General features: G+C 33.7%; 2 protein-coding genes across 4 annotated transcripts in view; both read left to right on the top strand.

Annotated features, from left to right (window-relative positions):
- Nucleotides 1-8,580, top strand: part of Elk (Eag-like K[+] channel) — a 47,653-nt gene extending 39,073 nt beyond the window's left edge. For all 3 annotated transcript variants that reach the window (XM_087414067.1, XM_011065341.2, XM_087414066.1), the window contains 2 exons: nt 1,310-6,084; nt 8,511-8,580. In XM_087414067.1, the coding sequence (XP_087270193.1) occupies nt 1,310-1,512 (203 nt within the window). In that variant the 3' untranslated portion in view covers nt 1,513-6,084; nt 8,511-8,580. The remainder of the gene's footprint in view (nt 1-1,309; nt 6,085-8,510) is intronic.
- Nucleotides 8,552-12,682, top strand: Tm2 (tropomyosin 2). Its single transcript, XM_011065334.2, has 6 exons — nt 8,552-8,798; nt 11,436-11,569; nt 11,630-11,818; nt 11,910-11,985; nt 12,093-12,225; nt 12,310-12,682. The coding sequence occupies exons 1-6, from the start codon at nt 8,559-8,561 to the stop codon at nt 12,390-12,392; spliced, it is 855 nt and encodes a 284-aa protein (XP_011063636.1). The 5' UTR covers nt 8,552-8,558; the 3' UTR covers nt 12,393-12,682.
- Nucleotides 12,683-12,767: the final 85 nt, after the last annotated feature.

Consider the following 12,767-nt stretch of genomic DNA (forward strand, 5'->3'; position numbering starts at 1 on the left):
AGTAAAGACCTCTCTGTGTGCAATCACAAAACGTAATTTGCAAATAGCTAATTAGAAACGGTCAATAGTTAATTGACGCTTCTAATTGTCTATTGCTTTTACGTTTTACGATTGCTACTTATTTAGAGGAGCCTTTAATCCCGCAGTAATTGTCGCAGTAATTTCAAATTCTATCAATCCTGCGATGTATAACTGCAACGATCGCTCACTTTGGTTGAATTGCTGCATCGATTTCAGTGCTTTCTACCTTTGTTTCATGCCTAATGAATGAACGATAAAAATATAATGATAATTATCAGCTTAATCCTTTGTGTGGCAATGATGTGGAAAGTATACCTTCCATCTTTTTTTTTCATTTTTACGATATATTATTCACAATTTAAAGAAACCAATTTAACATTCTTCTGATACATTAATCTCAAAGAACAAAAGCGTTGAGAAGAAAAGCGTTGAGAAACTGTTAAAAAAACGTTTTTTCGTAACGTTGAATGATAGAAGTGTTCGTGTAGGAAACATTAAAAATAATGATTAATTAAAACCACTATATAAAACGAGCATATAAAACCATTTTATAACTTTTTTACTCTAGTAAAATATTTTTTATGTATAATTAATTCAATTTTATTACTGGAATAAAATAAATTTTATTAATTATTACGCATCCTTAAATATATGACAAAGTAACAATTAAAAAAGTATTCGGGGAAAGAAATTCGACTTTACGACTTTCTCCAAACGATTTTATCTATCCAAACGTAGTCTGTAGCGTTGCTTGATTTCGATGATCGTTAGGAAACACTAAAGTGACCTTAAACAATTTTAAAACAAAGATAACAATTCTTAAACGTTTTATAAACGTTACTGTTATACTTGGGATATTCATTTTTTGAGATCATGTTTTTCATGGTTTTTATACCCGATTGTTTTTGCATTTCTTTCAAATTCTTGTTCTTACATTGAACCTTTAACTTTCTATTAACAATTTGAAAACCCTTTATATCGTATATCTGTATTTATATTTATTCAGACTTACACTAATTTACTCTTATATGGTAGCCATACTGAATTTGCTATTTCGAATTTTTTTAATCTGACTTCAGATTTGTAAAAATCAGCGAACTAAAAAAACATAGAATTGGAAGATTTCACAGAAATCTGTTTAAATAGAAAAATATGCTACAACAAAGGATTAAAGCGACAAAATGAAACGCAGCCAAAGTAAGATTACGACGTATAATCGTAAACTGTATCGCCTAGCTACACGATCACTGTACGTCGCACGTTTAAGATGCCTTTAAATCGATTTCAGGAAATAACAGCTACGTTTTTGGAATTACTCGCGACGGTCGGCACATTCCCCGATTATACAGGCCGCCCAATTCAACCTGGGATCCCGACAACAAGCTGTGGCACCGCTTCAGCGCCGGCGACGCCGACAACGCATCGCTGTATCAGGCGTTACGACGTCTTCCGGAGTCACGCTCATTAAAGTTCGATTCGTTCGATAGCTGAGCTGATCGACTCACGAGCTCATGTTCCGCGCAAAAAAATTCATTTCTCGTTATCGACGCAAATGCGAAGGGAGGAGACGCCGGATTAAAAAAGAAAAATATGTAAAATCGCAAATTCAGCAAATTTATCAATAAAATAGTTTTGCGCGTGTGATAAAGAGGAAACGTTTGAAAAATTTCAATTTCGGAGGCTTGCGAAGAACTGGTGCGCTAACCGGTTCGATAATTCAATGCGATAACTCAAAAGCAAAAGGCTCGAGGCAATAATGTTTGATTGGCATATTAATCACGATATTGTCTAACTGTTGGACGTTTATCGGGATAAATAGCGCTTTAATGTTACGGATAGAATGGAATAATTTCTGGTAAAATAAACCTGATCGTAGATAACTATTAAAGGATCGATTGCAATCAGCAATAGGAATACTGGCTAAATAATACGATATGTGTGAGATCAAAAAATGGTTATTTCAAATCACGGTCGATGATTCGCGTGTATATTCAAACCCGTAACGTTTACCGTAACATAAACAAACGCTCGTTGATATGACACTAGATTATTCGTAAATTGACATTTACGTTTCCTTTCGCCGTTGACGTCAATTCGTGATCTCGTTGTAATATTTAACTTTTGAATGCATCCGGCTATTTTAATTTGGCAAGAGATAAATTAAGACTGACGTAAGATGCATATCAGAGCAAATATGCTTAACAATATTCTGTTTAAGCACGCAAAAGCAGAAAAATATATATAACAATATTTTTTTAACCCTATAATATACAAATATGCATGTATCAAAATATCCAACGATATCTCGCACATTCAGTGATATACATAATTTATTAATTACATTCTAATTTAACACAAATCGATAAATCATAAATAATATATTCTAATAAAAGTATTTTTAAATAGCCTTTCAAACATTTTTGCAAGTTAACTTCTTATAATAAAAGATTTTATTAAAGCGCCGTGTGCATTCAAAAGTTAAGCGATACTTTATATATTGTCCTAGGCATTTCTCACTGCCAAACAGGATAATACCTGGCTTTATACGTCTCTGCTCTTTCGTTTTCAAAATAACATGTTCATCCTTTAAATAAAATAAATCCTCATCTGCGTCACTCTACGTATCTAATTCTATAATTTAATGATTACAAAATGTAGGTACGTTAAAAACGTACCTCTCCGTAACAATCTTGCCGAGAATTATAATTATTCTATTGTATATCTGCTATCTGCGTAACAATATTCTGAAACTTTAAACACCTACACTACCTATATAAACCTACATGAAGCGTTTTCTACTTAACATTAAATAATATATAATTTTGTAGACAGTCGTACGCGTAAATTTAATTCACGCTCATATAAGCGCGCAGCTTATGAAATATCGGGTCTTCGCTATTATATATTAAGTTGCATGTCTCTCCGCCTGAAAGTCGAACGCTTCGCGTAGCTCCGTCACTTGCGAAGCAATTCCATGAGATATGAGAGTAACGAGCTGTTTATTCAAAAGTTAAGGTAGCAATAATGTGCACAACACATTTCAATGTACACTATCGACGTCCAATCTAGAGAGTAGTATGTTCGTTAAGTAGATATAAAAATAGTAACAAGATGCGTCCCTTAATTTAATATTGTCCCAGAAATTTAATATTGGAAAGTAGTGATTAATTATTTATTAAGCGCTCAACAATAGTGCTTGTAATACTCAAAATAAGTAATCGATCACTATCTTTTAGTATTAAATTGATACTGGATTTCTGTAAATCCCAAAACACAATAGGTATAAACGGTATGTAATAATAAGTTTTAAGCCTTAAGAAATTAATTAATCGACTGTGATTGGTCAATTTCCTAAGGCTTACTACACACAGGCATAGTAAAGTGAGAAATACATTTAAAAAACGTAAGACAATAAAACATAAGTAGTAAGTGAATCGGCTAATCAACCAAATAGAAAACTATTTTATGTTCTCTACTGTGAGATTGGTCGATACATTTACTGTTTACGTCTTATTGCCTTATATTTTTTATGTGTTTCTTAAGCCTTAAGAGGCTTTCGACAATAAGTTATTACCTAAGCTTAAGTTTTAAGCCATAAGAAATTGACAATCACAATCGAACATGAGAAAAATAATCGATTGGTCAGTTTCTTACGGCTTAAGACTTAAAAGCTTAGGTAATGGCTTATTGTAGAAAGCTTATAAGCCAGAAAATTGTGTTTCGGGATTAAAGGATCCTCGCGCAAAAGAGACGACGACGACGATTCGGAAATGACACGACACTCTGTCTTATGGCACAGAATAACTTTGAGCCCACTTCGTTAAGAATGCGTATCCATCTGTGTCACGAGAATCTTAACTAGTTATAAGTATTTCTTAGATTATAATCACACGTGTACATATAGGGAAAGCGACGTTGAAAATATGTGATAAGGCACGGCTTTGGCCATGCACAACTACGTTCGTTCAAACGCTTCCGTCGTTATTTGTGAAAAATTCGAATGCCGCAACTATAAATAAGCGGAAATTATTATAATTCGATACATTTGTTTCAGACGATTGAAAAATGTGTTGGTTCTTGATTTATAATGGTTATCACGCGAGGAAAAATTAATAATCAAATTAAAAACCCTTAGAAAAATTTAATATCATAATTAATATCTATTAAATTGGTTAATAATTAATTACTTTATTTTGAATATTGAAAATATTAACAACAATGTTTTTAATTGATTAATAAATTTAATTATTCCCATTAAATTTCTCTTAGGGAACATAATTATTTTGAAATTTCGATTAGACACGTTGTTAACGTAAGAAATATGAGACATTTTCACAAATATCGTTGGAAGGAACTGTTTTATAAATATTTCATATATTTTGTTATACTATTTCTATGCTCCTCGCATTATAATTCAAGCTAGGTATATTATAACGTTATCTGACACCTTTCATGACTTCTACCACTTTTTACACTCCTAAAAGGGACGTAAGTAGCATGATCCTCCTGAATCCTCTAATAAGGTCAATAGCACAAAAGTAATAGAACAATTTTCTTCCTATAATTATCTCGAAGTCAAGGACCTCTCTGAAATATATCTTTAAGAGTATTTTTGACCGGCTGGTTAAACGTCCAAGGAAATCGGCGTAATACAGCGACGCTGTTCATGTTAATCCCTTACTGCGTAGTCATTTCTTCATTGTAAAAAGTTGCACTCACAGAACAAGTGTGTCAACGGTGTAAAAATAGATATATATATTAAAATATAACCCTACCTCTTTAAAGGAGAAATATAGAATTTAATATTTTTATCGGCAATAACACGAAGAATTCTATTGAGATTGAAATATATATATATATATATACTTTCCCGTGCGAATTGACGCAATAAAGTCTCGAGGGAAATATAAATTTTGATAAACCATCGGAGCTATATCAAGCACTTATATTCAGTAATACTGTGCCGTAAGGGGTTAACCCAGAATTATTATACATGTACATACGTAACTGCGCGTACAAAGATAAGTCACAAATTTAATTGTGAAATCAAGAAATTATCCAAATTCGAACTTTGCGCAGTTGTGTCTCTCATTGTATATTTTATCGACAAAACTAGTTAGGGAACCTCAAATGACGGCCTTAAAATAAAGATTTATTTTTTTCACGATGATAAATGTCTGGCAACAGGTGAACGTAGCAAAGCGAAGCGATCTCTAAAAATGATTTCGCCGAGCGAAAGATGCTAAACGGAAATAAAACAGGAAATGCGAAAGAAGGAGAGGGAGAGAAAGAGAGAGAGAGAGAACAGATATTTCTTCTACGACGTTAATCCTTATAAAAAAAAATATATATCTAAACGTTTGTAAATATTTTTAAACACTTGTACAATGTGCTTATAAGTGGCATTCTTTGTTCGACAGATGGGTTATAAATAATAATAAAAAAATGAAAAGTAATTATAAGCAAAACACTACGAATACTTCTGTGAAACAAAATATTCTCTCCATCAAAGTTTCTTCCTAAAATATAATTATTTAATTGCAGAAACATTGCGTATACATATTTTCTTGTGCAACAGAACGAAAGTATGTCTTATTAAACTTTGTCATCAGTCATCAGTAAGAGTGCAAGAGAATCTGGAGCGGTTAATTTAGCAAAGCAGCCAAGGGAAATCTCACAATCACGTAAAACTCGTACGCGAGCAGAAACTCTCGTTCGCAGAAACGGACACTTCCCAAGGCGTTTACTTCCCATCTACGGTTCCGTTGAGAGTTACCTCCCTTGCGAGAGAGATGAGATCTGTTCACCGTCGCGACCCTGGAGCGCAGATGCTGGGTCGATGCTATGCCGCGCTCCAGCGACGGAGGAAGGTGCGACTCGACAGATCGTCCGCGGATCGTATATGAGAGCAGAAAATAAACGTATTACGGGGGGCTCGCGGCGGGCCATTTTTGGGATCCCCACCCTAAAGCTGACACGCGTCCTTCCGCCGCGCGCTTTTCGCTTGAAGACTTTTCTCCGCTCAGATACTCGTCTCACGCTGCTCCGATCGCTCGGGTTTTGGTAAGTGCACCATTATCATCGACAGCGCGCTTTTCCCGCAGTGAAAACGCTTCGCTTCGCTTCTCTTTCTTTCTCTTTCTCTCTTTCTCTGTCTACCTCTCTGTCTTCTACGCTTTACCCCGTGACAGCGCGATGCGGAACAAGCTCTCGTTGGCGAACGGAGAACGATGGAAGTGGCGACGAAAGCAGGAATGTCCACTCGACGACAGGATAAATCGAATGCGACGCGATAGTGCCGAACTAACCAACAGCATTTGAAACTTTTAAGAAGCTTTAACTTTGGAATTTTAGCGACTCGTCGGTACTTAGCACGCCTGTAAGTAGCATTTTTATGATGTAACCCTTTGTGCGGATCGATCGTCGCAGTGAGATAGTGAAAAGTATAACGAGAGGAATACGCGCTTTGTTTATTAAAATACTAGTGTCATTAAAATGTGCGAAAACTCCTGAAAAGGAGGAAGTGCTTTAAAAAATATTGCAGTAAATGATTCAGTGCCAATAGTTACGTTAGTGCTCGAAATTGAAGCCCGTCTCTGCGTGGTTCGTCTGCCATCTCAAATATTTAACGTTTCTAACATTTCGGTAAATCTATTTGCTGGCGAAAATAAAACTCAAAGCGTAAATCGAATAGGGGAAATGTAAGGGGAAACGTAAATAAAAATTCTAGGAAGCGAAAATTGAAACAATGACATGTAACAGAAGTTTCCTTTACATTTACGTTGTCTCAATTTTCGCCTCCTAAAAGTCTCTGCCATGTCCCTTACATTTGATTTACGCTCCAATTTTTATTTTCGCTTAGAATTTGGTTTAGCTTGCATACCTACCCGATTTATATTCTAGACTTAAATTTCAAAACGTCCTCTTTGAAGAAAATTTTATCAAAATATAGTACATTTAACGTATACCATATTACACCAAGTAAAATTTTCCTCGGAGATGACGTTTTGAAATGTAGCCTTGATCTGCTTTAGCTTGTGTATCTACCCGATTTATATTCTATCTCTTTTTTTTTATTGGACGACGGAGACGACGTTTAACTTCTTACAGGAAGCTAGATTCGTTTCACGAAGACCCGCAATGTCTTGGAAACTGGACAGCTTTGCGAGACTTTCTAATCGCTGCCAAATAATAACAGCTCTGCTAACGCTTGAAGAATTTGCTTTCGGGCTTAACATAAAGCAATGCCGTAAGTAGTAATCGTAACTGTTAACTACGTGCATGCGCTGATTCGTTATGTTACATACACTTTATTGAATATAATATCCCTCGAATAATATTCTGTATATAATACGATAAATCGATCGACTCGCTCACCAAAAGCGAAAAGAAGAAATTACGTGTAAAAATATAGGCGCGCGACTACATTCAAATCATAATTTTTTTTTTTCGACGGTAGACATAACAGATATAGTATTGCATCGCTTTGACGTCAGATGACAAATGTAATCAACAGCTGAGATTCTCAAATTATTAATATCTCGGAATCAGATGTTACAAGCTCAAATAATATTTTGATTATATTTCACGGTAATTTTCAAATTTATTTTATAAAATAAAAATAATTCGATTTTTTCATTCTTAGTTGAGAATAACGTTTATTTTATGCGGCGAGCAGGTATTTAAAAGATAGCTTTACATATTGAAAATCAATATAACATATTATATTACACATATGTATCTATCTTCTTAACGATATTTCTGCTTTAATGTGTTTCATACATATTGAGCATTGTTTTGAATCTGCGCTTGGTGATTATAAATTTGTTTATTCTGTATGTCATGAACGATATTACATTCATTATATTCGAATTTGCATAATAATATTCTCTTGTAAAATTGCAATATCATCGTGGCATTGAATATTTTATTACATTCTCGCGTACCAATTTTTGTCACGTAATTGTCATACAGACGCATCGCGATGAAATAGTTTTATTCGTCAGCGTAAAATTCGCGCGAGAAAGCCGCGATCGCGGAGAACCCGCCGAAGTTTTGTAAAATGCTATTAATACGCGTCGGTTAGATCGAATGTCGGTCGACGGTGGCGGCCAAGTAAAGCCCGTTCTTCTGGGTTACACTCGTTACGTTTTGGCCTGTTCTTGCGCCGCGCGGCGTCAGAAGCTTTTGCCGCCGTCGTTCCGTACATATTTATAGAATCGGGCTGTAGATGCTATTTCCGTAGACGCCCTGATGCGTGGCTTCTCTTCGTGCTTATGCGTTGCGATCACCTACCGGAATTATGGCTTTGCAGAATGTCGGGCTGGATGGCTCGCAAGTCGTGCCCGCGGCACGAATATTTTTGGAGAGCCGAAATGCAGCCGTCGAGCGGCTTCTCAAAAAATCCATACCATCTCCACATAAAAGCGCGAATAGTCACGAATAGTCAACGACGATGGAATTTATAATATGAATGTTTGTATTTTCAGCAAACTCGATAATCTCGTTGATACGGTCCGCGAAACAAAGCCGCCATCATGGATGTCATCAAGAAGAAAATGCAAGCGATGAAGCTTGAGAAAGACAATGCTATGGACAAAGCTGATACCTGCGAAGGGCAGGCAAAAGAGGCGAATTTACGCGCAGACAAGGTTCTTGAGGAGGTTGCGGATCTCACGAAAAAATTAGCTCAGGTTGAAGCCGATCTGGAAGCTAACAAGCAAGCTCTTGAGCAGGCTAATAAGGATCTCGAAGATCGCGAGAAATCTCTTACCAATGTAAGCTTTATGTATATGTATATGTATATAGGTGACCTATTATGTTTGAAATGAATCGAATATCTCGGAAAATATAGAAAAATGTTTCAGATAAAAGTAGGTTGCGGTCTGAAGAGACCGCAAATATGGATAAATTTAATTTTTGAGAAAATCAATGTTTTAGGTAACATGAAACGTATCGCCATTTTTAAAAATATATTATATGATTTTCATTATATAATACGATTTTCTGATTATTCCGCATATAAAAATATTAAGATAAAATTATCAATTTATTATTTTATATTTTATACTGATATATTTTGATGTAAAATGTTAAATATCTTGTAAAATATTATTTTTTTTTTTATAATCATTCTACTCTTATAAACAGAATAATAAGATGAATTGATAATAAAAAAACACAGTTGCTTATATAAAAAAGTATCCATTTTGTCTACATATTTTCTTTTAGCGACTATGTGCTTTCTTTTAACTTCAAAATTAAAGCGTTTACAGAAAAAATAAAGAAAATATATAAATTTGTTGGATTTTAAATGCTTATACGATTCTGTGTGAATTTATATACTATGTAGTCCTTTGAAACGCGCGCCGAAATGATTTTTCGCTCTTCAAACGCTAACTGTATACTAAACTACCGCAGTAATATCACAAGTTAAATCGACTAGCAATTTAACAATTTAATACTTTTTTCACATCTTCGAACGATCTTAATAATGCTGAGTGACATATTAAATCTATAAATAATGAATTCTTATTGCGAAAAATATTATTTTCCGTCCTTTAAACCAACGAGGCTTTAGTAACATTCCTCGCAATAATTAGTGTATGAAGGAACAACTATTTAGGCGACATAAATAAAAAAATATAAAAAAATATAATATATCCAGCTAAAATGTTTATTTTTTAATAATTTAATAATATAAATGTCTATTTTTAATAATTTAAATTATTCCATTTTATTTATGGAATACGTCTTTATATACTTTTAGTGGCATTATTTCTTTCAGTGATACTATTTTCTCTTTTGACAAGTTGATAGGTACAATGCAATAATAAAACCAATTATTTTTACAAACAAATGTTAAAAATTAAAAATATTAAGAAGTAAAAATGGGCCGAATCAAGCCGGATGCCGGATGCTTCCCGAATATCACGTGCTATGTGTAATATTATCGTACATGCAGTACAATGCGTGCAATATATTGTGTGCAAACGGAGTAAGCAAACAGTATTCCACATATTCATTCGCGTTAATAAATATAGTTGTTTCGAAATGTTTATCAGCTTTATACTATATAATTTTTGTAATTACATCTGCTATATAATTTGATATTTTTTAAAAATGATAAGATAACATTTCTTAATAAAAGAGTTCTCAAAGTCAAAACGCGGATAACAAAGTAAGTACTTTTGAAGTCACTTGCGAAAGTTTAAAATTTATAAGTACAAATTGTAAATACATACTGACATATTGTGATCATGAAAGTGTTCCACGTACTCTTGTTCTTAGTCTTAATCGGAACTGTTTTTGCAAATAACGTATGTCCACATTGATATATCATAATAGTATATATACAGAGTGATACGTAATAATTTCAAAAGACATTAATACATTAATATATTAATTTCAAAAGACATAATTTATAATATTTTTAATTTTTAATATTTGTTTGTAAAAACAATTGGTTTTATTATTGCATTGTACCTATCAAAAGAGAAAATAGTGCCACTGAAGGAAATAATGCCTACTAAAAGTTTATAAAGATGTATCCCGTAAATAAAATGGAGAAAATAATAAAAAGTGGTTTTTAATAATAAATTTTTACAATAAAGGAACATATAACCACAACACAGATTGTTTTTTTGTGATATTTAATATATTACAAAGATTCAGATTAACTTTAGACGGCCGATATCTGGCCATCTTCAGTAAAATTACAAAAAATCCCGCATTAATACATAAAATTAAGACAATAAATTTCACAGTCATACATTTAACAAATCACACTTTTTTCTTCTTATTCGTGAGTACACAATACTTGGTTGGTGCATCAAATGTAATGTCTCGAATTGTGTGGAACGAGAATTTCCAAATTCTGTTTTATCAGCAATTGGATGAAATTTGTGCGTCATCGCAGACTAAGTAGTATATTAAATATCACAAAAAACAACTTGTGTTGTGATTATATGTGAAAATTGCTCTTTTATTGTGAAAATTTAAAATGGAATAATTATTAAAAAATAGACATTTCAGTTGGATATATTATATTTTTTTATTTACGTCACCTAAATAGACGTTGTTCCTTCATATGCCAATTATTGCGAGGACATATTCCTGAACTAAAAATAAACATAACAGCATAATATATTATTTATTATTGTACATACATACATTAAGTACTATTGCTTCATATTTTATACTAGAGATGGAAATCATTACTTTCATCGTTACTTTCTATTCTTTAGTAATGATGTTGCAATTCTTTATGACATTATCAAATCATTATTATAAAAAATAATGATATAAAAAGTAATGACGTTACTTATTCCCCATTCTTGTTTTATATTTTTGAGTATTGATAAATAGAAAAAGCAATATATTGTACGAATTCCTTGTATATTCAATTTTTCTAGGCTGAATCTGAGGTTGCTGCTCTTAACCGTAAAGTCCAACTTATCGAGGAGGATCTCGAGCGCTCGGAGGAACGACTGAACACCGCGACCGCTAAGCTGACTGAAGCTTCACAGGCTGCCGACGAATCTAGCCGGTAATTGAACAACTTAATCAATCTACATATACCACATTACGAAATATGATACAATTGCAGTATGTGCAAAGTATTGGAAAACCGTGCGCAACAGGATGAGGAGAGAATGGACCAATTGACGAATCAATTGAAGGAGGCCCGCCTGCTCGCGGAAGACGCTGATGGAAAATCTGATGAAGTATCGCGCAAGCTGGCCTTCGTTGAAGACGAGCTCGAAGTCGCAGAGGATCGTGTGAAATCCGGCGAAGCGTAAGTGCCAGATTATTTCATTTAACGCCTAAACAAGTAAAACAAACCCAATCATATTTTTATAACTTGTCCATTTTTTGCTTTTTCTTAGCAAGATCATGGAGCTGGAAGAGGAATTGAAAGTCGTCGGTAACAGCTTGAAATCTTTGGAGGTCTCTGAAGAAAAGGTATGTATGAACAAGATTCTTAAGTATGAACAATAAATATTATATATATAATTAATAAAAATGAACTATTTAAAATTCAATTTAAATATCCTCATTTTTATTTTTAGGCTAATCAACGAGTCGAAGAATTTAAACGCCAATTGAAGACTTTGACAGTCAAATTGAAGGAGGCCGAAGCTCGCGCCGAGTTCGCCGAGAAGACCGTCAAGAAACTCCAGAAGGAGGTTGATAGGCTCGAGGGTAAGTTCCATATGTTATATTTAAATGTATATAAATATTATTTCTTGTCTCAAATGGAAATAAAAAAATTATCTTGCATTTTAGATGAATTGGGCATCAACAAGGACAGATACAAGTCGTTGGCCGACGAAATGGATTCGACGTTCGCCGAATTGGCAGGATATTAGATTATTTTATCTCGCTATGTTTTATGCCTAATAATCTTCTTGTCGGAAAATCAACATTCTGTGTTTCTGCGAACTGTTATTGAGCATGAAGTCGATTCGATTGACAAAAAAGGGAGACATGGTTGAAGTCATGCCTTGGACATGATACACATACTACACTCACGTCCTTTGTAATTAATATTGTTATTATAATAGAATTATCGACGTGACCAAGTCGTAATTAATTCTACTCTGTTACATTATTGTACAAAAAATTGAGGGACATTCAATAAACAGTAACATAAATTCAATGTAAAAGCGTATTTCTGTTCCAAACGATCAAGCAATATTTTTATAGATAGCGCAATACATTTTCCTATTTCAGTCCTACTGCTT

This window comes from Acromyrmex echinatior, chromosome 15 (genome assembly GCF_024713525.1).
Source record: "Acromyrmex echinatior isolate Ae372 chromosome 15, ASM2471352v2, whole genome shotgun sequence".
NCBI classification, from domain to species: Eukaryota; Metazoa; Arthropoda; class Insecta; order Hymenoptera; family Formicidae; genus Acromyrmex; species Acromyrmex echinatior.